The 27,642-nt window shown below is 40.9% G+C and overlaps 1 protein-coding gene across 1 annotated transcript in view; it reads right to left on the bottom strand.

Moving 5' to 3' along the window:
* AFF3 (ALF transcription elongation factor 3) overlaps nt 1-27,642 on the bottom strand; it is a 279,572-nt gene that overhangs the window by 81,407 nt on the left and 170,523 nt on the right. Inside the window, exon 8 of the mRNA XM_067309821.1 lies at nt 10,508-10,559. Coding sequence (XP_067165922.1) covers nt 10,508-10,559 — 52 coding nt within the window. The remainder of the gene's footprint in view (nt 1-10,507; nt 10,560-27,642) is intronic.

Raw genomic sequence — 27,642 nt, forward strand, 5'->3', positions numbered from 1 at the left:
TAGGACAGAGTTTCATTGATCTGCCTTTAGTTCATTAATCATTCATGAAATATTCCAGCTGTACCCCAAGACTACTGAGACAAAACAAGTTTTCAGCCAGCAGTAATCATGTTCGGGTTCTCAATCTCTAGAGATTGCGTCTCCTTTCTCCATCCTTTATTGCAATGAGCCAGAGCTTGGGAACATAATCAGCAGATATTCAGGTTTCAGTGTGTGTTAAATGAGCTACCAAAATTACTTGAAGTGTCACAAGTTGCAATCTGTTGTTGAAGGGAAATCAAAGAGGAAATTAAATGCTTTCATTGTAATTGGGACTGAGCAGTGAGCTAGTTCCTTGTAATTGGGACTGAGCAGTGAGCAGAACAGGTTGAATAGAGCTATTGAGCTGGAGATCCTGGAGTGTTAAGAGTGGTCCCCAGAAATCCTCCTTTTTTTTTTTTTTTTTTTTAAATCTAGTTGGAACAGAATTGCTTCATAAACTGCGGGGCTTGCAGGCATTTTTGGAAAAGAAGCAAATTAGAGCCATGGAACAATGTTCTGCTGGGCTTGGGAGAATGTCTTGGAGGCACTGCTGACTGCATATGGATGTATTTTCTATACCCCACCCAAGACACACTTTGGCAAATAAAAGCCAATAAATTGACTGTTGGCAGATTCAGCCTTTTTTTTTTTTTCTCTCCATTTCTACTGCCATGTGGATTAATGGCTATTATCAGGAGAGAGCTCAGTTACAGCAATTGTATGGACTTATACCAGCATAAGAGACTTCAGTGAGATGGTGCAGGTGTACACATGGTAAGAATTTGAACTGTTTCTTTGGTAAAGGTGTAAGACAATACTTACCACCTGCACATGACTAAACTCAGTTGCTTCCAGAGCATCTTGTTTGTCTTCCCCTGGTGGCAGGTTTTGCCCTGGAACTACGCAGTGAGCCAGTTATTCTCTAAATGAGTATCTCCCTCATTAGCAGCCTTTCCAACTGCTGGATGTCATCCTCTATCAAAATGCAGCTAGTGAACTGTAGGTTGGCTTCTCCTAAGCCAGGGTTAAGGAAAGATGTCATGACCATATACTGTTGCTTGGGAAGGACACCAGAACAGATGTTTTTACATCTGCCTTCTTTCATGTTTCACTTTTCATATTTCTTCCATGTTGATTCTGTTTTAACTTTCTAAGGTTTTGTTTGCCTGTAGCGTAAATGCAGTTTATTCCTAAGCTATTTAAGCTGAGAAGAAGTTTTGTGAATGGCACAACCTGACTACTTGCCATAACTTAGGCCAAAGGACTCTCCAGTGCTTCTTTCTGCTTCAGATCTGGGAGGTATGAACCTAGAGCAAATCCTTTGGATAATTCTCTGATTGTGATTAAAAAAAAATCTCCTGCAGGTGAAGATCTTGCTGGTTCTTCACCTGCAGTGTTAAAATGTGATTCTAGTCCAACTTTGTTTGGATGCATCTTCCTGCATTGGAAGTTACACCTTTGCCTGCAGGAGCTCTATTGTAGTCTCACAGCTCTGCTCCCTGTGCAGGTGTGTTTATAGACCATGATCAAGTTAGCTGTTAGCCCTGTTTTAGACAAGCTCAATTCATTGTGCTTATTTCTTTCACTCCAAGGCATGTTTTCCAAATGTGTTAGGCATCCTCTTCCCTCTTTAAACCCTCTTCAGGTTTTCAGCATTCTCCCTGAAGGGCACAGAGATGCACACAGGACTGCAATAGCGCTCCCATCAGGGTTCAAAACAGAGGTGATAAAATCCTTTTACGCCTACAGATATGCCCTCTGTAAACGCCTGTAAGTGCCTTGTGGCCACAAGAGTTGTCCTCGGAGCTCATGTTTAGGTAATTTATTGGATATGATTCTTAATGTGCCTTATCTCAATGCATTATTCTGCTACCTCTCACAGTTCCTAAGGTTTTATTTGTGAATTGCTTTTCAATATGGATTTTTGAGGGATTTAAAATCATTTGTAAACTGCAGCTCCAGTGTTCCTCTGTAAATTTGCAATATGAATGTGTGAATGTGAGTTTCACTGTCCAGACAATGTTTATTTAAAATTTACAGGCTGTAAGACTTAAAAGGGTCTCTTTTCTTTCCCCTTTTGGAGTTGGTTATCACTGGAACCACATCTTTTATGAAACTATTAAAACCTTCCTGGATTTCATGATTTCTCCAGGTCTTTCAACATCTTGGTATTCATTTTTTTACTTTGGGTTTTGATTATTATATTTCTGGAGCACGTTGTTCTTTCTCCTCTGCTTTGCCCATTAATCCTTATTAACCTTCTGTGGCAGCACAGTCTAGTGACTTGAACATAGCACCTGGGATTGAAAGACCTAAGTGCTAATCCTGGCTTTGCAGCTGACTTGCCGTGTTGCTTCAAACAAGCCACATCTCTGTCTCAGTCTCCATGCCAATTCTACAGAGATAATAATTCTTGCTTAACTTTACCTAAATATCTCTCAGGGGCATTGTGTTAAGTTGTTTACACTTGTAAAGTGATTTGGATCTCCAAATTACTATATAAGCAGTATGGGTATTAACTATTTTACGATTTTATATGTTGAGTCTTCTGTCCTTCCTCTGTTCAGATTTACACCTGAATTCTGCCCTTGCATAAGCATGTACTGTTTCAATGAAGACAAGTTAACTTTTTAATCTTTTTCAGTGGAGACAAGCAGAAGGAAAGTCCTTGGTATCTTACATTAATAAAACAGCTAATGCTCAAAGACACTGGAGGGAGGTCTCAGTCATTGCAATGAATGCAGCAGTCATCTCGGAAAACCCCTTCAGCCTCCAAAGAAACAGTCTCCTTATCCAGGAAAAGGAAACTTTGTTGAAGTGCTGCTTACAGTTAGAATATCTCAAATGTCACGAAATGTTGGTGTTGCGCCATGAGTTTTACAAGATTGACTGGGAAGTCTGAAAGCTCAGAATTAAAGTTGATTTTTTCCAAAAGCCCAGATATGTGAAAATGAGAGAAATACAAGTCTAGATTCTCCAAATACTGGTAATTTTGTTCAATGAGGTGCTATGCCAGTTGTCTATGATACATTTATTACTATCCAAACATTTTCTTTATTCTGCTTGGATTGTGCTGGGAAATAAGAAAAACGACGAGGTAAAATCCTTAATTGATTAAAATCAGTAGCAAAACTCTTGCTGACTTCAGAGGAGCCAGATTTCCTTCTAGGTGCAAGCAAAATTACCACAATGGTTTCCAAATACCTTTTATTTAAATCCTGGTATTGACAGATTGGCTGATGGCTCCTTATTAACATTTTTCATCATGCGCTAATACAGCTGCTACTCCTAATCTGCCATTTAAAATGTTTTTCTTCAGTCTTTTCTTATTCACTTAGTCCTTTACTCTTTCCACATCCCTTGTTTTCTGACATGCTTTTAGCTGCCCCTTCCTCTGTTCCTGCTGTCATCTGTTTGTGTGTGTCACGTCTCCTTTATACTACTCCTCGCACTGCTGGTGCATCCTGCTAGCACCACCCACCCGACCCGAGCTGAACGCCCAGATGGGGTGACCTTCCCCTGGCTAGGGCCAGAGCCTTCCACCTTGCAAAGAGCGACAGGCTGAGACCGTGCATGTGTGTGTGTGCGTGTGTGTGTGTGCGCGAGTGTGTGCTTGAGTGCGTGCGCTCACACATGTGTGTGAGACACACGTGGAGTCCCTACGGCTTTCCTCATTGCTCTGCCTGCTGCTTCTATTGTACAGGTCTTGGAGGGAAGGAAGGAAAAAGCTGGGCTTATGCTAAAACCACACAAGTTGAGAGGGATAGATGGAAACACCAACATAAAACAACGGAGTAGGGTAAATCAGCATGTGCCCTGGGTGCTCCAGAGTCTTCCTGGGGTGCATTCCCCTATTCCCTCTTGTAATAGCTGTAATACCACAAATGACCTTAATTTGTGATGGGTGTTGTTGGTTATTTAACAGCTGCCTTACAGGTATGTTAGAATGAATTTGCCTCAAGGCAGACAGACACTTTATGGAGACACTTAAGAGGGGAGAAGACTCGGATGCGGTCCCCAATTTCAGTGAGAGGAGGAGCCGTGGGTGGGTGAGAGAGGCCGTGTGACCCAGAAGCGGTTTCTGCCTGGCTCAAGAGGAGGAGTGGGAAGAGAGTGAAACGAAGCCACTGATTTTTAACATGCTCATGGAGCACAAGGGAAAGCAAGCCTGGAAATGTAGGGCCTAATCCCTCTTTCTGCCCTAAGTCAGTGGGCATTGCTGAATTGACTGAATCAGGATACGATGGCATGCCCGTCAAAATGGACATTCACAGAGGAATTCTAGTTCATAAGGGGAAAAGAAATCCAAAGACTTCTGGAAGCCAGGGTTAAGGAAGTTAGAGTAGAAACAGTGAGAAACTATTTGGCTTGGAAAAAAGGGGATACCAGTGGAAAAGGGCAGGCTTTGAAGATTTGGTAGAGCTACAACTTAGTTTAGTCACAGCATCACATAAACAGACAAGAGAGATGCCCTTGTATTTCAAGTTTATTTTCCAGTCTATTTTTAGAGATTTGCTACTAAGGAGAGCTGAGCTCAGTGCTCCATGTGCAACTCTCCCCAAATATTGTGCACGTCCAAGAGTCAGGACAATCTCTAACCTTTCTCGCTGTCATTCTTGGTGGTGGCATTCAAATTTAGAGCTTGATCCTGCCCTCCAGTGCATGACAGACACTGAATCTGATTTTGTAAGATAGGCAGTGATGTGAGCCAAGTTTGGCAGGACAAGACTGAGCTCTTATTTTGTTTCATCTGACAGTTTCAGTGAGGCAATCTTGGTCTTCTTGTCATGCCTTGTGGAAGCGCAAATTTAGATGTCACAGAAATTTTAGAATCAGAGTTGGCAAACCACAAAAAGCTTGGCTCAGCTGGCTTAAATCTTGCTCTGGATTTTAGTTATGTTGGATACCAAAAGGGCTGCTTCTTTAATACACAGGAAATAATGGACTTATCTGAGTTAAGTAAGGCTGTTACAACAGCTATTCTTCCAGTCTAAAAATAAACTCACATTATAGTGACAGAGCACTGAGTAAACCATTTGGATTAAATAAGAAAACACCTGAGATTCTAGCCATTCCTTAAACCAAAACTTAATTTTTCCATTTTTGCTTACCTCTGCTTTGCGCAGTTTTGGTCACAATCAAACTCGCACATGCCCAGACTTTGTGAAATAAATTTCCCGTGTGCAGTGGAGTGAGAAACTTCTCATCAGAAAGATTTTTTTTCAAGTTTATCAGGACATTTTTTATTTGAGAGGTAAAATCATTTGGAACGATGATGCAGGCTCCGTGTTTTTTTTCCAGGACTGACTGTTCTCATCTCTTTTTTTCTTTGCTCATTTTCACTTCTGATCAGGCATCAAGTATTGCACTGATGAAGAGGTGAATAAAATGGAGCAAAACATTGAAATGACTTGATATGGTTAAAATATTTGGACATGGCATATGTGAACGCAATTAGCACTGACTAAAAATAGTTCTAATGATGGACAGGGCTATGCAATGGTGTGTTATAATTTACCTAATATAACTGTTCTCTCTAGATGTACCTGGCTGTGCTCTGCGAGTGGCTGATCTTTGACTTCAGAAAGCACCATCCTAACAGATGAGGCCTTATGGAAAAAAAAACCTTGTAGCCGCTTTGCCCCTTTTTCAGTATGTTTTAAAATTCATTACAGATTGCTTCAAATTAGCTGGAATATTACATTTCATATGCAGAAGTAGTGCTTATATAGGTTCTGCTAAAATTATTCCTTCTGGAAGAAGATATATGCGTGACTGTTCATTTCCGGATAATTTTTACTTTTGCATTGATTGGCAGTCCGTTTCCAGAAACGAGAGGCAGAAGTCCTGCATGTTTTTAAAAAGCTTGTCCTTAAATACATTCTTTCTCCCTCGCTTCTGGCTATTGTCAAAAAAGTGAAGCACAATTTTAGGACTTCCAAAAAAAAAAAAAAAATCATTTCCCAATGCTGGTTATGTAGGGACATTGTAACACTGCTGCTGACCCTGCAGTGGGACTTTTGTCCTGCTGCAAAGTCCCGGGCTACAGCCCACCCTGGCCATGCCCAGGCTGCAGCGGGGAGCGCGCAGCCCCCGTGCCTGCCCAGCGCAGCCGCTTTTCCTCTCTCTCCCTGGAGCGCTGGGTGAGAAGCCAGGTCGGGCTCCGGAGACTTTTATTTTCCTAAACTGAAGTTGTTCCTCACAAACTTTCCTGAGCCTGCTCTTCCCCTGAGGTCTCCTGGAGGGGACGGAGCCCTCTGTTTGCTTTGGCTCGCCGTTTATATCGACGCCGTGGGAGACCACGCAGGGCCTGCCTGGCTCTATTGTTTCTTAAGGGGGGGCAGCAACTTCCATCGAAAAGCTGTATCGGCTCTTTCTTTCGTGGCGGGCGCATGGGCAAAATTAATGAAGCTGAGAGGGTCATTCGCTGCCTCTCTGTGTGCTGTGTGCGGAGGGTGTTTTCAGCCTGCGTATTTACCTGCTGCAGCAGTGGGGTAGTCATCTGATTATTAAAAAAAAAAAAAGTACTAAAACTCAGTACTTTCCTTTTGAGATACAGCAGGGGCTTGAGTTCGGAGCCTTGTCCCTCCAAGTGTGTTCTGATTGCTTCTTCAACTTCTGTTTATACAATTTTACAAAATTTGGGCAGGAATCAAGAGCACATACCAGGGTGTTGGCTTTTATGAATCTCCTGGGATGTGAAAGTCAAGCTGACTGGATGAACTTTGGTTACATATTCCAGACAAGCACAATGACTCTATTTATTCAGACTTGGCAGCCAGAATGCAGATTGACTCTGTTGGTAATAAATTTTCACAGCCACAAAACTTGAGCGGCAACCAACCTGATCCCGCACAGAAAAATGCATACAAGGAAACAGACTTGGGTTGCAAAAATATGTTAGATTATTATTCCATGTATGTGTACCAGTCAGTTAATTTATTTGGCTATTGATTGACATGAATTGCACAAATGATTCCAGGGATCTGTTTCCCCTTAAACGAACTACTTTCTATTATAGAATTTTCATATTGTAAGAGGACAAGTAGGGGGAAAGAAGAGAATTGTTCATATTACAATTGACAATCTCCTTTTAATATTTCACCCAAGACTGATTTAAGTTATCCAGTGACCTCTACAGCGAAGAGCAGGATATTATAATGGGGACTGTTTCATGTGCTATGCTACACTTCAAGGAACCAAGAGGCAATAACCACTACAATTCAGTACTCTGAACAATCTTAAGTACAATTTTGACATCTTCATGCTACAAAGCTTCAGATGCTTTCTGGGAGAGATGATGACAAAATTATTACTCTATGTGTTATAAATCAAAATGAATTGGCTCTTTAACTTGCAGATTTATGTTAACTACCTTGGTATCTGTTAATTGCATGCTCTTCAGATATTGATTGGGGATTAAAAAGTATATTTTCTTCAATCTGTGTGATGTAAAATATGCCAACAGGAAATTTTCCCTCTGCATATTAGATCCTATGATCACTGCCTGTAAAATTAAAATGATCACTTTAAATGGATAAACTATGCTCATTAAAGAGAAAAAATACATTTATGTAATTAAAATTAAGAGACTAATATGTGTGGATAATGTAATTACTGTGGGCACACACACACTCAGCTCAAACCCAGCCTCTTTTGCCTCTCCTGGGTCTGCGAATCTCACTACCTTAATTGCTGGCACGGAGGGAGCGTTTGAGAACGGCTTGCCCACTGCGGTCCCGCAGCTCCCAATCACATGTCCGTCTTGCATTTGGCCTCCGTCATCCATAGCTCACATTCTCTGTGTTAGTCACAATCCTCCAAATATCACCCTTAGGAACGCAGTGGCACCTCTCCCCCTTTGCATGACTTCAGAAACTTGCTGTTTGCTTCTTGGCGATTTCAAAGTCGAATACAAAATCGCCTTCTAAGCTTTCAAAGTCTTTCCTCAAAACTTTCTGCTTTAGAAATCAGGAAAAAGATAAGCTTGCTAGTTCTTGTACAGTTCACCTTCAGCTATTTAAACAATTGGACTACTTAAATGAGTATGAATACTCAGAGGTTAATTAATTATGTAAAGAATATCTGGGAATCATTCATGTACTGTTCCTATACCCTCAACTTTAATTTCTTTCTTTCCTGTTCCCAAGCCTAGAAACAGATCTGAGATTAAAGAGTCTCAGAATTAAGAACTAAAGAGAAAGTGGGTTCCTTCATTCGCATTTAAATACAGATCCATGTGGCAATCTATTAATTCAGTTGGAAGAAGGGGTCAATGTTATTCTTTTTTTGGACCTATTTCCTGCTAGGTAGAGAAAACTTACTATTTTGTTTATCTAACAGGCACATTTATTTAACATTTATACGTTTGTTAAGCAAACCTACAGGCCCCAGCTGAGATTCTGCAATGCGTTTTAAATAGCAGGGGGCAGCCCATGCCTTAAGGAATTTTTTTATCTATACCATCAAATCAGAAAAAAATGTGATTAGTCCCATTTTACAGATAGGGGATCAAGTCAAAAGTAATTGTTGAAGGTTGTTCACCCTACTGCTAGCAATGATTAGAATTGAGAAATGGGAGCCCAGCTCTGCTCTGGTTGCCACTCTGGTGGCAAAATCTATTTTGGCCTCTGGAGAGCTTGTTCGTGCACAGAAGCAAAAGACCCAGGCTAAATAAGGTGTACCTAAAAGCTCTAATTACTAAATGAAGACCTTGCATAGCATACATGGTACTGGTGAGCCAAGTGCAGGACAGATATTAATAGTTGTAAGTAGCAGCACTAAACCTAAGATACCATGTGTGCACACCCAAATGGCTGTACTTTTCCACTATTCCTTCTCTGCCTAAATATACTAATGCTCTTTTCATCCTGCGTAACATACACTGTCACATCTCTTTTTCTACTTGTTATGACGCGAAACAGAATTTCAGTGCTCTGGGTCTGCCAGCCTAGTCCACACTGATACCCATTACGCAGAATCCCACCTCTCTTCCCAAGCTAATTGCTGGCTCTCCCCTCCCCTAACGCGCAGTCCCACACTCCAAACACCACAGTACCTTTGCGCGCTATTGTTATTCCTCAGACGTCCCTTCTGTCCCTCACTTTACTTTGCCCTACGCTGTCTATGTGCTGTGTTTTAAACTATCTAGACAAGCAGGAAGAGTAATTAAATGTGAAGTGCTTCAGGATGAAATACTTTAAACAGAAAGAAATTGTATAAATATGTAAATAATTGAATCCATGTGCTGAATCTTCTTAACACCAAGAAGCTTTGCTCAAAATAGATGAAATAGTAGTTTACTATGAATATTAAAAGGTTTTGACTTACCTGTTGTTTGGAATATAGTGTAAAATGTAGACTTTTAGTAAAGAGAATTAAAAAAACAACTGAAACAGTTTCAGGCCTAGAAACTTAGAATTATTTGTCTAAGATACTGAATTTTGGAACTGTATATAGCTACAATTATCCTTGATTGAAATAATCAGATTTGAAAACCATGTTATATCCAGCACTGGATCCATCTGTGATCTGCAAAGGTGGGGGCTGTGCAACCAGGGTCAGGATTTCCATCACGTGTTCTGGAGAACGCACAGGACGTGCATTTTCGTGCAAGGAGGAAGGGAAGGGGCTCCTGCCCGCTCAGCGCCCACTAAATCCGTGCCAGTATATTGCGAGAGCCAGAGGGAGAGTGCGCGAGAGCACAGCTTGGCAGTTAGGCACTTGGCTGGCCGCGGGAATGTTAAGGTTCAGTCCTAGTCTAGTGACCACCTAATTTTCTAGACAAAGCAGAGCAATGCTTTAAGGAGAAGCTGAGAGAGACCCACCTGGCAAGAAAACCAATTCTCCTGAGACACAGGAGACATGGACTGAAGTATCTGCTGCCAGTCAGGTAGTCCGGGGTCTCTAAAAACCAGGCAAGTGCCCCAATTGCTGGGTTATAGATTGAAACAAATACACAACTGAGGTTTTTTCTTAGCTGCCTTTAGCTTTCTTAGTTTGTACAGGCCACAGAACAGGAACTTAAAATGCCCACAGGAGAAACGATGGCCGGGGGGCAGGGGAATGCTAACGAGGCTTTCGGTACATTAAGTGACCCAGTGGCTAGTCCCCAGGGCCCTGCTTTAGACACTTGCACTTGAAGGTTTTTGGCCTGAATCCTTAACACAGAATTCCTGTTTCTCTCCTCCTTGGCTGCTCTTTAAAACAAAACAAAATTGAATCAGAAGGAGACTGATACAAAAACCTTCTGGGTTGCATCAAGGTCATAAATCAAGACCACTGCAGAACATTCCCCACAAATACAGCAGTTAGCACATGCAGTCTGGCACAAAACAAGAACATCTGCTACTCCATTTATAGTACTTTCATGTATTTTGATAACCCTTATGTATATTTTGAAAAAAAGCATTAGCAAAATATTTGCAGTAACTCAGTCTCAACATGAAACATTCTGCAAGTTAGGTACTGGATGTCTGGGTCTTACCTGGTCATTCTCTTCTTCATCGCTACTTAACTTGAGGTCATCTTCTAGCATTCTGGAAAACAAGCAATTGAATAAATTATAATTTGCCAAAATGCTTTAGATCTGATTTTTTTTGAGTTATTTTAAAAATTTAATACTTTAAATAAAAAGAAAATAATTTTTATCCCAGTAACTGTATAAGTGACACTGTCATTTTTTTCCTTAGGCAGTTGCTATCAACTAACTTCTTAATTCATTTCCTACTATTAGTGCTTAAGGGGAAATGTTTACTACAGTAATAATGGATTTTGAGACGATTATTGTTATTAAACTCACTGACAAAAAATGTTTATATCCTGAAAATAATATTTTTGATGTTGACAGGTCAGTATTCTCTATAAAAGGAAAATTTTGCTCCATTTGGCTTTGAACTTCCAAAACAGAAGTAGATATTTACACAGGCAGTACTGCAGCATGAAATAAGATTCACTGATATTTCCCAAAGGCTGTTTTTACCTTATTGCATGTTTGATGTAAAATTGACATTGACTGAAACAATTAAAACTAAAATATATTGTGTCAGTGCACAGGAGTATCCACAAGGAGTTCACTGTCATATAAACATAGAAAATAATGCATCTTTTCTAATGGGTATTTCATCCTCCCTTTCCATATCCCTTCCTCAATTTACTTAAATTGGCTCACAAAAAAAGAGGCGTTTGTTTTTACCTCTATGCATTTTTTACAAGCTAGGGTTAAGTAACCAGCAGTGAAAGGCGTTGAAGAGGTGCAAAGATTTCCCCCAGTGCTTGAAAGGTCTTAAAACATGGGACCTATTTTTAAAAAATGCCTCTGTAATAATAATCATTCAAAAAGTTGCTAATTTTTCTTGTGTTCTGGGAAAAGAGAATCTGTAATTCAGTGTCGACTCCAAGAAGAAATCTTGGTGAACAATTTAAACACATTCTATGACGTGGGTGGTCCCTGGAGTGTAAATATATCAAGAAGACATATGTAGTAATTTCAAACCGCCTCCTTGTACTTGTGCCTACATCTTCTAAGAGTGTGCCTGAAAAGTGTGATTCCTAAATGGGCTACATGGTGTGTGTTTCTTAGAAGAATGCCATGTCTGAAAAGAGCACAGAGACTCACCGCCCTCCCCTAAGAGTCATTGCTGTTGGCACCGCACACAGCTATTAGTACAGTTACTGCCTGTCGCCAAGTCCCAGCTGCTTCCATATTTCCCCACAGCACTTTTAGGGGAAGGTAGGACAGTAAGAACAGGATCGGGGGTCCGAGCAGAAATTCCTGCTAGTTCATCTCCTAAAGAATCACATCTTGCTTTTTTTTCTGTGTTTACTGCCACTTACGCTAAGATTTTTCCTCTGTAAAACATATCAGCACATCAAGTTCAGCAAAATCTGGTTGCAGCTCAGACACTCCAAGTATAAAAAGCATACAGGAAACTCATCGAGTTGCAGAGACATGACTATCTCACAATGAGTCTCCCCCATGTTTTAATGGGAAATATGCCCGCAGGCAGGAAAAAACTCATTGGCAAAATACCCTGTCATCCAATCAATGCAGCCAAGTGGGAGAGGTACCAACAAGAGGGCATTTTCTCCTAAGAGCTAGACTACGTCAGAGAGGTAAAGCTTCCCATAAACATTGTAAGATCCACATTGCCTTTGGATTCTGTCACTTCTGAGGGACATTTTAGAACTGGCAATATTATAAGTATTCATGAACAACTAGTTAGATCTGTTTAGGGCATCCCTGAGAAGAAAGTGTTGGAAAATAGAAAGCTTAGATTCGGGTTTGGGGATTATGTAATTAAATGTGATGAAATCTGCACTGATAGTTAGTTAACCAGAGAAAGATTTGCTCATTATGCGACGAGCATTGCACTTATGATGTCACTGTCTACTCTGATTTTAAGTGTTTGAATTTCTGTTAGTGATATGTTAGTTAAGCATGTTGTTTAAGATTTAGCACTTTAGCTCTTCTCCTAAATTGAAGTTGAAAAACAATGTTCTACGTAGCTCTCTATTTATCAGATTGCCCTGGCCTTTTGCATCAACATAAAATAATGTGGATTATGAGCCCAGGAATAGATGCTACTATGACTCTTTGAAGTCTTCAGATTTTATGGAAGAGTGAAGTTGAATTAAGATAAGACACAAAAAACATAAATGAGAATCATCCACACAAGAGAGACAAGAAACAACAGTGCTGGCCTATCAAGATCTCCCTGCTTGCATGTTTTTGCCCTGTATTTATTTTTCTTGTCTGTTTCTCATTTTAGAGCTGTTGCTTTCCAAGGAAAGCACAGCCTGCCGGCTCGCAGCTCTTGGCCCTCTCTGGAACTACTGTGAGTGTGCAAACAACGCTGTGGCAACAGAGGAAAGCAGGTCATCATAAAACTAACTTTCTTTTCTTTTCTTTTCTTTTCTTTTCTTTTCTTTTCTTTTCTTTTCTTTTCTTTTCTTTTCTTTCTTTCTTTTCCTTCCTTCCTTCCTTCTCTTTCCCCCTTCCCTTCCCTTCCCTTCCTTTTTCCCTAGAGGTGGATCTAGCCCACACAATCCATGCCTTTGTCACAAGTACACATTAGGTTAGGACAGCTTGCCAGATGTCTACCTTGCAAAGACAGTATCTGTTTCTCTATTGTGCAGGAATAGCTGCAGTGCTTAGAAGTCTTCCCTGGTTCACGGCCAAGTCAGACCATCAGCCTCAATCTGCAGAGCTACAGCCAGAGCAGGACATACTGCCACCAGTGACATTAGTGTCACCCGCCAGCAGTTCTGGAGAGCTGGGAGGCCCTTTGGACACCTGGCAGCTTTCAAACCCCAGGTGGAAACCCACCCTTGATTAGGAGGAAGTATTTGCATTACAGGGATTCCAGTTTGGAACATGCATCTTAAGGAAATCAGATGAATTTTAAGTCTGGACGCTTTTGAGGAACGCTTCGCCTTGACAACTCACTTCCACTGTGACAACGATGATGGCTAAAAGTCCGTAACTGTACCAGCAGACCCTGCTTGAAAAGAGGGAGGACGGAAGAGAAGAAAAATACTCAGCTCACAAGAGACATTACATTAATTTCTAATTTATCTGAAAAGCACTTTGGCTTAGATTCAGCAAAGAATGAGCTTTGGTACCTCCTCTGTTAACAAAGCACTTCAGATCATGTTTAAATCAAACCCTGTTCAGAACGGGATTTCTTTATATATTCTGGCAAACTAGTACAATGATGGACAGTCAAACATATACAAGCTAATGTGCAAACACAGCCTTTTCAGCTCTGCCCAACCCTTGCCCTTGCCATTTTCTATAACACCTTTTTCAGAATACGCAAAATCTAGGCCAGTAAATTACAGTGTCTACGGGCTTTAAGAGTTTTTGAAATGGTTAAGCTTTGATGCATTCAGGCACAGGTAGAAAGATAAGTAAATGCAAATTTGTAAACAAACCCCCCAAAAAGAAAGTAGTACTCAAGGTGACTCTGAAAAACCCACATCACAGGTCTTCAGCACGTGAATGTGTACAGACCTCAGTTGTAAGGAAGTTATTTTGCAGACCCTACTTGTGTATTTGTAGTGAAATCTCTGCGAGGCCACTGAGGCCGCAGAGGGTGGAAGGCCTGGACAGGAGTGCTGGTCACATGCTAATTAATGCATTTTTTCCTTTATCCTTGAAGGACGTAACAGGTAGAGATGTAATGAAAGGAAATGAGGATGAGCTTGGGCTATTGAGAAATGCTTCAGCAAGCCAGCTGGTTTCTTTCTCCTTCAACCAATTAAGAGGTTTCAAGCAGGGGTGCTCTGCCAGTCACTGTGGAAAAGCAGCGGGGATAAGGGACTACTTAAATATAAGGGAAAATAGACAGAAAGCCTTCTAGAGGACAGAGGTATCTAATTTCAATGTGACTGCACGTCCAAATCTCTTACATCATTTCTCCAAAAGCGTGACATCTTTCCTCTGCGGGCTGTTTGCTGTGTTGGTCTGGCAGGCTGCCGGAGGCTGTACAGGACCCTGCGGAGACACCCTGTGCCTGTGGCTGACCCCGGCATGTGGAGGCATGGGAGATGTGCCAGCTCAAAATAGCTGGGATCAGGCATGGGGGGTTGCTGCTGGCCGCCCTGGGAACCACCGTGCTCAGCTGGAATGGTTAAGCCGGGACTCGCAGCTTAGCTGCTTTGGCTGTCTGTCTTTTATCCTGATTTGTCATTGTTGCTGTTGGAAAGCCAAGTCCCAGGAAAGGATAATCTTCAGGTTGAGCTGGGGTTCAGGGGAGGGCACAAAGTCCTCTAATTTCCTCTCCGGGAAATAGCATTAAAGCAATAATTTTGAATGTGACGATAGGGCCAGGACCCAGGTCAGAGACTCTTGGATCGGAAAGAGTTGGAGAAGAAGGAGGTGCTGAGGGAAGAGATGTAAATGGTGCGATGTCTTGGGGGGTGGCTTTCAACAGCCAGTTTGGGAATCAGTTGCAACTTTTAACATCTGGAGCCAGCCTGAGACCCATCCAGTACAGCCCTACTTGGGAGAATGCCTAGTCTCTTTCTGGGTATGTGGCAAGATTGGGAGTAATGTCCAGTTCTTGAAAGGTCTGAGATCTGCCAAAGGATTTCAGCAAGAGTTTGATTTACCTTTCATTAACACCAAGGATGTGAAGACCCCGTTATGGCCGGGAGTCATCCTTGACATCTGCTGGTACACATGAAAGAAGAAGCAGGCCCCACACTTACATTTTACATTAATTTCTGATATATTTCTGGGCTTTATGAACTCTTTCTTTCACCCCACAAATTAATTATTAAAAAGTTAAACTCTCAAAAATGCTTCTGTGGTTTTGTTTTGTGATTAGGCAGATTCCCTTCTGGCTTGTAAATCAAAGGAAAAGAGAAGCAGCCCTGAAGATTTTTAAGAGAGATTAAAAGAATGAGCTGGAAAACCTTCTCATACCTCTCTGGTAGTCTAAGCTACTGTACTAGATATGTTCTTCAAGATATCTTTGATATTTAGAACAACAACAACAATTTGAGATGGGAAAGGAAAAATATTGATATTAATTAAATCATTAACACTAATGCTTTAGGAGAGAAGATGATTCTGGTTTGCAAGCCTGGGGCACAAATCTATGTATGATGCAATTGTCATTGAAATAATTACAGAAATCTCCATCTTTGCAATTTGTGAAAGATCTCGTGAATATTAAGAAAAAACTCATGAGTGTTAATCTGACTGAGTCTATTCCATTTTCATGCGAGACATTAAAAAGGCAGTATCTCAGACAAAATACAGTGTTTATTGAGGACTTTCATGATTTCTGCTCTCTATGTAGGGAAGTGATCTTATTAGTGGAAAAATACTTTGATTTTAGCTGAAGAGGAACCCTACAAAGCAAAGAGCTGTGAGGAAGCATGAAAGTCAGACAACTAAGTGCTCATTCAAGTTTATACCACCACTGTTTCACCTGAATGAGACTGTTTGGGGGCAAATTATCTTATTTTTTAATACATAATATTGACGCTTTGTTTTCTTTGCCCTGAATGCATAGTGGACTTTCAAGAACATTAATCTCAACATTACCACAAACTTAGAATGAAAATATTCTTCTAAGCAGGGCCATGCTGGAAGGCCCTCAGAGTGGCTGCAGTTGTTTAAAGTCACAACTGATGCTCTGATACAGGGTGTGCTTCACACTGTTGGAAAACAAAACCAAGCCTTCTTGGAAACACAAGGCTGTGCAAGACCTTTAACTCTGCTGCCAGCAAAACGAGAGAGAATGCCAGGCAGGAACCTGCCTTTCTTATGCAAACCCTCCTGTTATGTTACTGGGATTATTTCAGCTAGGAGCGCTCATGAGATGTAGATAACAGGACTTGGGCACTAATGTGACAAATGTATCTTCAGCCTCTGGGTATGTCTTTGGCTTCTTTTTAAAAGATAAATAAAAGCAAAAATATGCCTGGTAAGAAGTACGGAGACTTCATAAGAAACAGATGGACACTTTTCCTTCCTCAAAAGAAGGAAAAAAAAGGAAAAGCGAAACAAATGTTATTGTTATTATCTTGGTTACCTGCACATAACAGATGGCCAGTTACATTTGCTACTTATCAAAAACTGAAACAGGTATTTCAAGTAGCTTTGCTTACTAATTCTAAATGTAGGAGTAGCTGTTTTTATAGAGCTGTAATTTTTAATTAATTGGATTCTGATTGCTGAAATTATCTTTCACTTTGGTGTCATAACTGATGCAAATCTTTCACTTCAAAAAAGTCCATGCATTTATATAGTCTGAAAAATGTAGCATTTTTCCTGTTTTATATGAAATAAAGTCAGAGGCTTATGGACAGAGGTAAACCACTAGATCAAGAGGTTATTCTATAAATGCTGTAATAGAGCTTTTAGCAGGCTTGTAATACTTAAGCAAGCACTGCATCTAAAATTCAGTTTGACTATACGATGTTTAAGTTTTAAAAAAACTTCAACAAACAGTTTGTTCCACTACATAGAGACATGTAGGAGAACATGATTATACAGAATATTGTCAAATCTAATTAAAAACTGAATAAGAAGGGCCATTAAAATCAAGTTGGTGAAATATTAATGTACTAAATGTTGGAATTAAGTATATATATATCAATGTGAGACTTAATTCTGGAGCGTAGAATTTAAATGCCTGAAAAACGGACTCAGTCTGTAGAAATAGAATTAGCAATTCCAATAAAAAATAGATGCTCTGAAAGGAAAGTTTTCTGTCCTTGGCTTGAATCCATCTAAGATGGTCTACACCACTCTTCAAAACCATTTAAACATGCCAAATGCTCTGCTAAATCCCCATCACACTGATGATCTCATTAGAAATGCAAGGCAGTCCTCTCTGAGCAATGCAGCGATTACTCTCGCATATTAGCAGCAGCTGAAATAGGGCTTCCACTGTAGCGGGCACCGTCCCGGCAGCTGCCCTCGCAAGTGCCTGTGCACAACAGAACCACGATTTGCACGACAGGTTTGTCCCTCCTCCCTTCATCTTGCCCTCTGTTCCTCACGGAAGAGGGGAGAGGAGAAAATATGTGACTGCTTTACCTTGGACACCGCATGCATCTGAAAGATGGGCCTGCATGCCCTGGGTTAGCCGGCTGACTCCGGATGCAAGCACAAATAGAAAAGAAAACCTGCCAGCCTTTACGGAAATGCCAAACACCCGCTGACTGTGGCCAGAAGTGTCATACCCCAAAGGTGAGTCTGGTTCCTTCCTGAGCTTCATACAAACTCTCAATGATGGGAACCACAGCTTTTCCTTGTATGTGTCGTTACTGCTAAAGTGGCTGGTGCTCAAGTGACTGGCACAGAAAGCAGAACCAGAAATCAAACGGAAGTAAAGAAAGGGAAAACAAATATAGTCAAATCATATGCTGAAATGTCTAACTTCTTGGCAGGGTGGCCAGAAAGCCTACTCACTTCCACACAGTCCGCAGTGGTCCCACGAGAATAGTGTTTTGAGCAGAAGGAACCAGACTACCTCATTAAAGGGGAGAGAAATTCTTCAGAAAAAAAGGAGAAACCAACTAGTGTGAGCCCACTTGCAGAGCAAGGAAGCCACATAAAAATGCATATATACTCAGAGAGAGGGAAGAATGATGAGCTACTTACTGGCTCACTCCTAAGCACCAGCCTAAGTAGTCCAATCACTCTGAGGGCTTACCAAAGTTTCATGGCTAATCATGCTCTGTGTGACAGGAGGAAACACATTTGGGGAATAAAAGTTTTGAATGAGCCGCGTGTAATTTTCCAATCCATTTCTTGCCTCCCCACCTCCGTTTGTTCCAGGCTCTCTGGGTGTGATTAGCACTTATTTACTAACTCTATTTTCCTGATTTCCTAGCAATTTCTGATGCTGCCATCTACAAAATATTAATTTCAAATGTGAAGTGAAATAAGAGTGAGTGAACTGCACTGCCGTGCCTTGTGTGTCAGCTGTCATGGTAGAAATCCTGGGGAATTTATGCGTCTGAGACTCAAAATTGCCACTGCTCAGTCTCCCTGCTGAAGGTGCAGAATCTGATCTTGGAGTTGGTGATTATTTTTTTATGAATAGCCTCTTTCTGCCTATTCCCCATCATTACAAACATCTGTCCTCACGCTGGAGTCATCATCCCACACATTTTTATTCCCTTGCTCGCTTGCAGATGACTGCAGTCATCTGTAAAATGCAGACCGTTCGTTTAGCAATGCTCATAACTGAGGCTGCAATAGTATTTATTCACATCTCACTCGTCAGGCAAGAAAAACTAGTTTAGGCTAGAGGTTCTGAAACTTTGCTCAGGTCCCACGGTGACAAAAGAGAAGTATCTTGTATCATAGCAGTGATGGGAAAAGTGGCAGCTCCCGCATCCCTGTGCAGAAGCTGCCACCCTCGTCCCTGCCTCATGCGCCAGGGGCTTGGGATATCTCTTTTCTGCCAGGGTACCACGCTGGGTGCTGACCTCTGTTTGCTGGTTTGCCTCCATTTCTGAAGCATTTTCAGAGTTGCAGCTTTCCAGGACACAATCCCCTCTGCAAATGGGGGAATTAAGAAGGACTTTCCTTGTTTCTGGATAGAATTTTTTTTTTTTTCCCCAAGCCTCTTTTGTTTAAATGAGGCTGAATTATCAAACCATTCAGACTATTTGGTAAACTGTTCTATCCTCATTGTTTCGTGCTCCGCTATACTCTACAAAGTTTTGCCTTCAGCGAATATCATTTCCTTCCAGGTCGTAGCTAACAATGCTGGATCTCCCTGCGCAACTGCTAAAAAAATGCTCCTTTGGCCCATATCCCTCACTGGCATAACTTTTAGAATTGGATAAGAGCTAGGACTTTTTAATTTGCACTTAATTGATATTGCATGCAATACATTTTTAAAGCCAAATGCCTTACAAAGGTCTGTTACAACTACATTAGCAACTTTATCATCCAAACTTGCCAGCTCGTCACAGAATGAAATCAGCTGTGGTTGATAAGAACCGATATTTCTTCTCTTGAAAGTAGAATATTGAATGGCAATAATCAGGCTCTTACCCTTCAGCTCCTTAATGGAATTAATGGGATCCTGTTTGGGCTCCCCCCACACTTTGTTTAGGATATGTGCCAGGCTAGCCGTACTAAAACTTTCTTTCTTGGCCTTTTGGCATATTGCACAGCATTAGCTGCCTCCTGGGGTTTATCCTACATTTCAAGGTGTATCACAGTCCTCAGATTTTACTAGCCAGCTTCATAGCTACGAGGCAGCTGGTAAGGTCTCAGGCTAATGGATATTTGTATCTGGGGTAACTAATTTTAAATAATTTATTCCTACTAGACACTGTTCAGCTTCCTGTCTGTCTACTAGTCATCCTGTTTTTCCTAGTACAACATTTTTAGTGCATTTAGTGTTATTTTTAGTGAATCTAGTATCTTTAGTGAATCCAGCTTTAATATTTCCGGTTAACAAGAGGCTGTTGCTAGAATTTCTTTGTTGTTGTTGTTGTTGTTCTTTATATATTTTAAAAACACCCTTATTCTCACTGTCCTTGAACTTTCCCCTGGCATCCTCCACTCCTTATATCCACATATCCACTTATATTCGTATATCCACTCCACATATCAGTCTTCAGTATTTTAAAATTTCTCTTTTAGATTGATTGTTATCTTCCCCTTTCATGTTACATGTATTACCTATTTCATCACTATTGCATAGATTGCTCTTTCAATTCTAGTTGCTACTTTTATTTCACCACTGAAACCGAGTTAGTTTTCAGCAAAGTTAGGTTTTTCCTTGATTGTGGAAATGCAGCATTTGGGCAACCTAATAAGCTCTGCTCAAAGAATCTTGAATTTTCACTTTCATCCTTATTTCTAGATTTTTCTACCCCATCAATTCTAGTCAACGATTTCTTCCACTTTGGGACACTAAACTTTTCTTATTGGGACTGTCCGTTATTTGCCCAGCTTGGATATAAAAAAATCATGAACTAGTTCCCAGGCAACCAAGGGCCTGATTTATCTTTATTCAAAAAAGAGCTGGATATGCCTAGTGAAATGTCCTTTGTGTTGGAAAAGCATCAGAAAGACCATCAACAACCTTCATTCTGTTTTAGTGCCCGACTGCACAGGACCTCTGGCGATATCTTCAAAATAAGACCTCGAGCATCAAGGTCTTTGCTTCACAGCCTGGTGCTGCTGGAGCAGCTCCATCCTCTTCTGGATTTTGGCTCGGGGGCATGGTGGAGGCCCTTGCCTGGCACCTGGTACCAAGTTACTCTGCATACAGTCAAGATGCTGAAGGATGGAGTAGTGGGCACAAGAACATATTGAAATTATATGTCCTCTGTAGTCTAATGAGCTCCAGCCAGTAGAAGCACGTCTGTGAAAGACACGACAGGACCCCCCAAAGTTTTCACTATTTCCTTTTAAATACTTTTCCTAGTCATTTCCTGGAAAACCATTACATATATTTTACTCAGTCCCGTCTTTAATACTTATAGCCTCATTTAGTTTTAATATAGTTATAAATGGGCTGTAGCGGCCTGCTTCTTTTAATAACTAAGTAAATGAAACCCTGTCTGTAATAATAAATGAACCATCCACCTGGGAGGCCTCCAGTAAAAATTTCAACAGGTATTTATTGCTCCTTTATGTAAACAGTACTCTGGACAATGCAAGTGATTATACTTTCTGTCGGTCCTGTCAGGAAGGAGACAGTATAGTTTCGGACAAGGTTCCACAGAGTACACATTGAATTTACAGGTTTATTTGACTAGATGGAGAGAAAATGATTAAAACAAGCAAATAAACTGACAAGAACCCAGTTGGCTACTGTGAAAGCAAGCGTACCATTTCATTTAAAGATGTGGTTTATGGGCTTAAAATATAAAAAACAGACAGCTCTGCAACAGACTCATCACAACCCCAGATGCTTCACAGAAAAAAATCACAAAACAAAACTAAAAAAATCTGCAGAACTGAAGAGAGTTTCACTGTTAAATCAGCACTTCCTGTAAACTTCTTTAAAAAATACTCTGCCCTCATAGGTTCTCATGGTATAAGAAGAGCAATGCCTGAGCAGGACCCCTGACCAGAGCACAAGGGCTGTTATTCATCCCCATGGACAGCCCATCTTTTCCCTTTCACTCATAGACACTGTTGCACATACAGTGGAAAGGGCAATAGCATGACACTTTCGCAGTAATGAAATTTTAATTAAAAAAATCTCATTGCCAAAATCATCTTCATAGCACTATTACATTCCATTTCCTAATTACATGCCATTATATTCCACTATTGTTGAAATAATACGATGTCAGAATATACTGTCAAATAATTAATTCAGTGTGTGGCATGAGGAAAAAAAAAGAAACAAGGGGCAAAAAGACTTCAAAGCCCATGTATGGCCAGACTGATGTGCCACCATTTGATACTGAAGAGTGGGCTGTGAAGCGTTCTGTATTTTAAATATGTAAGGGCTCAGAGCTTGCTGTGATTTGTGTCAAAATTTCCAGCCTTCAAATTTCTGCAGGAATAGGCTGAAATCTCTCCCATGAGTAGGTTCACTGACAAGTTTCCCAGTGCCTTTCATTTCCAGCCAAGCTAGGCATAAGGAAAAAGCAGGTTTTTCCTTACAAGACAGACTGCAAAAGAAAATGAAAAATATCAGCCAAAACGTCCCAGGGCGCCCTGCCGCATGGCATGAATGAATCACTGGCCCTTGCAAGGGCAGCACTTTGCGCGCCCACCTTCAGAGCAAGGGCTCTCCGACGCCCTTGGGAAAAAAGAGGAGAGAAGGTGCACTGGCCCAGACAGGGCTTTCCCACTCCGTACTGGGAGCAATTTTGTTTGGCATTGCTTGCGATGATAGATTTTTTTGGGGCGCCCCTGTCAGCGCGGGAGCCCCGCATGGAGCAGCCAGCAGGGCTCAGGGCTTCGTTCGCTGGGTCGGGTCAGTGCTACGATGGGCTGGCACAAATGCTTCCCTGCTCCCGCACGGACTGCCTTCACAGCCAGCACAATTTTTGCAAGACACTAACAAAGCGATTAGGAGCTAGATTAGAAGATAGATACTTCCTTTCCTCCTCTCTGCTTTTGTTTTGATCCCCATCATCTGCACCCAGCAGAGCGTTATCGAGGACAGTCTCTAAGTCAGCCCCTCACAGGGGGCTGCCTTTTTTTACTCTGCCTGTTCCTCAGGGAAAAAAATAAAACTAATAGAAAGTATTTATTGATACTGCTATATGTGCCTCAGAAACGGAGCTTCTCCCACCACCTTGAAACCTGCAGGCGCGCTGGTCGGACGATTGCTTTGCTTCCCATGGAGCTGCACTTAAGGGATGGTTGCTCGCTCGGAGTCTTGCTAATTTAGATTGCACAGTGCAGGTCCGGTGGAGGGGTGCGCTCCGGGCTGCCCTCGTGCAGCCCTCAGCTGCCCTGGTGTCGCTGGCACTGAGCCTGCCTGGCTGCGCCCTGCTCCTTTCCCTCAGAGATAACCCTTTCCAGGATCCAAACTGGGAAGCTCCCCTTCCACAGAAACCATCTCCTTTGGGCATTGTAACAGCAGAAATAATCAGCTGTGAACTACTCCTTCAGCCAGGGGAAGGGCTTTGCTCGCTGCATTCAAAGCCTGCTCATACTGCGCAGAAATGCACCACCTGGACTGCGGCATATATCAGAAAAAATAAGAAACCTATTTTTTCTTTAAAAGCACTTTTTGGACAAAATTATGAAGTTAGCTCTCAAATAGTAAACCACACTGTATCTCCTTTCTAATGTCTCTTTTTAAATATACACCGGGGAACAACTCTCATAACTCACTTGACACACACTATCTTATGAGTTATAGGTCAGTCTTCTACAGGCAGAATGTGTGTTGCACTTCTACAAACTGTTATGAATTTTCCATCTCTCATCATTCATATTGTGTCAGGATATCTATTACAAACTCCTGTTTGCAAGAAGGCCTTTTATTTTCCTCTTTCATTTTATCACTGCTCTTAAATTTTCTTCTGGACACCAGCCTGGCATGCTGGCAATACCATGCTGGCAATTTGTGAGAAAAAGTCATATTCAAAAATCATATGTCAGGGCCATAATGTCACTTCCAAAGAAATATCCTTTTTTAACTAACAGGAATAGCGTATAAAAATGAATTAAAAACAATTCTAGTCTGACTGGCAGCCAAACTCTACCACCCAGCTGCTAACTACCACAGCCATCTTGTAAAAAAATTAATCTGAAAGTCTAAATTATGTTTGATAATGTTTTCTGCTGTCCTAAATCTTTGGAAACATTGAGTCATTTTGAGAAAATGTCGACAACCATTATTCACAAAGGCTCGAGTGTGGACAAGGTCCTAACTAGAATCCTGTGCAAGGCATTCAGAGCTGAGTGGATTTTTTTGACTAATAGTTTAGTCATCAAGAACACAGTGTTAGAACTGGCCAAAATTCTTGACAATTGCTGAATTTGAGAAATACTTTCCCACAAATAACTATAAATGTTTAATCTTTATGTAAAAACATTAGTTTCAGCATTTCTGAAATGCTATACTTTCATTTTTTTCTTTCAAAAACACATTATTTTGAAATATGCCTATACCTAAGCCTAGAAAAAGGGCTCCCAAGCACTTTCTGGAATGAGGTAAGCTAAGTGAAATCATTAGCCCCAAATGTCTTTTTTCTAGTTTTTTATTTTCCTGAGAAGATGAACACAACTACTTTTTTTGAGTTGACCTATATGATTTTTTAATTGTATTAAATAAAATATCAATTACTAATGCCAATTCAGAGGTAAACTTAACTCAACTTGCGAAGTACTGAAATTAGCCTTGGTTAGAATTTGAACTGCATTCACAAAACACACTAGCTTCTTTCATTTCTTCTCACTCATTAGTTGTTAATTGATGCTTTCTATGAATTTTTTTTCTTTCATCACCTGCCAGACTGCCATCCATAGGAATAAGCTTCTATACCACAGCAATGTTGCAAGAGATATGAATGGAAGCATGCATGAAATGGGTTCTCAGCTTGTTACATGACTGAAATTTGGTATTTTTTTTACAAATTTATGTTAGAATAAAAACCACTTTCTCAGATTTCTTTCTCATTATGCAGCTGGTTGGTTGGCTGGTTTGTATGCTTGAAATTTATGATCATCAGGCACTTTGCAGTTCCTAGGATCTGGGTTCTATGTGGAATTCTACGGGATCTACCTGGGTCCTCTCCCTTCAGAAACACGGCTTTAAGAATTATTGACCTTGTGATTATTTGCGGTGAAACTGAGTCTAACCTAAACAGTCTTTAGTATTTCAGAAGTACTTTTGGGTGTGGAAATAAAATGTGTTCTGTCATCCTGTGGCAAGCATGCAGTACTTAATATGGACAGAGCTACAGATAATTTTATCTTTTTGATATTTAAATAAAAATAAACCCTGCAAATAATAAAATGTTAACTTAGTATATATGTAAATACATTATATGCAAATATTATCTCTATATTATGCAATATTTATTAAAAAGTCATATATGTGTGGGAGATGGCACTTGACTTATAAAGAATTCAATTTAGTACTAACATTGTTAATGGTCAAAAGTAGATCTCCTAAATTAAATATATTGGGTTAGCTTCATCATCCATGTCACTCTAGTAAGGCCAATGGAGTTTCATCAGCAATTAATTTAGCCCATTATATGACCTTCAAGTCGTATGATATTTTACTGATAAGAGAAAGGACTTCAGTTTCACATGGTTTATCAGGCACTTAAATATTTTTAGTGCTCTGAAGACAGTGGAGATAGCTGATGAGAATACTGAACAAAATAGGCAAAAATGTAGGGGACTGACAATAAAGACCTTTAAAATATATAAATAACTTTCTAGAAGCTGCAGAAACCTTTAAAATATCTCCAACAAAGTCTTTATTCGTCTAACAAAATCATTCTGTATTTTTCAGTGTACTATTATCCTCTCACTAACAGCAGAAATGTTTTTACTATTCAAGAGATGCAACAAACAGCCCTCACTAAATATTTTCATAAACGTCTTGTGTGCTTGAAGCTTAAATGCAATTTAAAACCGTATTATGAAATAATCAAGATTGAACAAAAGGTCTGTAATAATTTCCTCACTGGTACTTTCTCCAGCTCTTCCTTATAGTAGAATATGTTCATACTGAAGGGCAGGGATTTACTCTCTGTATATCCAGGATCATTGACTGGTAAATAATAGGACCCATCATATCAAGACAGAAATCAATTTATTATCAGTCTGTGTTCTACCACACTATTTTCCCAGCAAAAGATCTCCATCTACCTAAATTTCCCAAGACCCTATCAGGTGAAAAGCAAACACAGACACCATTATTTTCATTCGATGGGAAAGAGGAAACCAAGGTAAAGAGCTGCACTGATTTTTCCAAAATTCCACTATTCAATCAGATCCAAAACTGGAGAATGAAACTCAACGTCCTGACTTAGAACCCCTCTGCATTCCTTTGGATATATCTGTGACCTGATATGTTACACTGTTCAGGCCGTACTTCATGTCTGAAGCCTGTCCTAAGAAGAAATTTTAAGTGAAAGAAGATGACGACCAGGTGGAAAGGTGAAGAAGTGCTGAAACAGTATCCTTTTATATATGATACCACCTATTCTATCAGAGCACAATAGAGCTACTACAGCAGAATACGTCTACATCTGAGAGTCTGTAATTCCCTGGCAAGTATGTATTCCTGTCTGAAACAGGGCAAGCAGATTTTAAAGTAAAAAATGAATTTATTCATCTGTAAAATGTTACAAATAAAAAATAAAATTGGACTAGGCAGTTTGAATTTCTTCCAAAAGAACCCTTAACATTTGACCTATTTTGGTGGTTTAAAACAAAATTTGATTCTTTTAAGCTACATGTGAAAGATCATTCATTCCTAACAAGGACTTTTTTGCTTCTTTAGAATAGGATTAAATAAACTTTGTCGTTCGTGCTGGGACTGTTAACTCTTGACATTCTTTACTACACACATTTTGGCAGCTCCTAGTAGTCTTTGGTTTGGGCTGCAATTGCTATTCCATAAATTCTTGTGAGATCTGAAACTGCACTGAGAAGAATCCTTTAAATACATGTTTTCTGGTGGACTTTTTATCCCGTCGCTGTCATAAAAGCCATGATGGTCCACTGCTAACTCTTTTCATGAAATATGCAAGAATACAGTTTTAGCAAGTGTATGAAGCATTGGTATTTGCCGTCTGTGTCCCTGTTTGAGACCACCAGGACTGTGTCTATGCTGCCTACAGTAGCTTAGGTTAAGGTGCCAGCACTTCTGACACCAGGAGAGTGGGTCCACTGCTTGCGCCCTGTGTGGCTTTGGCTCCTGACTGTTGCCCAGTTGGGGCTGGAGGAGCTACGGCTATGCTACAGGGCAGGCGGGCTAGCCACACTCAAAATTAGCCACAGCACAGCCTGCAGCAAGGCAGCTGCCTGTCCTTGGTCAGAGCTAGCAGGGGTAGCTCCAAATTGGCTTTAAGACCCTCCCTTGGGTCTGAAGTGGCTCCAAGGACAAGGCGCAACGGTGTCTCTGCCTTGGGCCCTGAGCTACTCTGCTTCCCGGGGCAGCTGAAATAACAAGTCAAAATAGCAACCTGTTGCTGCTGCAGTAGGGCCAATCAGTGACACATGGCCCAAGGAGTGAGGACAGCAGTGTTGGGGGCCCCAAAAGCCCCTGTGAGGTTGGAGGCTAGGGTGAAAGCACATTAAAGTCAGTGTCTAGGTATTTAACAGCAAAAGTGACTAGCTCAGACTGAAACCTAGGCCATAACCCCATTTTGTGGGTCCATGCACAACATGAGTGTCTTGAGAGCAGGGGTCTCCAGCAGCTTTGCACTGACCACCACTCCTGAGGTGTGAACTTCCTCAGAAACCTGCCATGGCAAAAAAAAAAGGTACACGAGCAGGCCCTGGCACACTGCACGGAGCATCACTCCTATACACTGGCAAAGTGACAACAGCCGTGCTGATGCCAAGCTGCACTGAGTCCCCCAAGGGCTGTGTCTCATCAGCTGGGCAAAGATAGAAATCCATCAAGAAATAAGAAAGTACTAGTGAGAGCACACGTAGGTGTTTTTAATTATTAGCATCTTTTGTAATCT

The sequence above is a fragment of the Apteryx mantelli genome, chromosome 1, assembly GCF_036417845.1.
Source record: "Apteryx mantelli isolate bAptMan1 chromosome 1, bAptMan1.hap1, whole genome shotgun sequence".
Classification (NCBI taxonomy): domain Eukaryota; kingdom Metazoa; phylum Chordata; class Aves; order Apterygiformes; family Apterygidae; genus Apteryx; species Apteryx mantelli.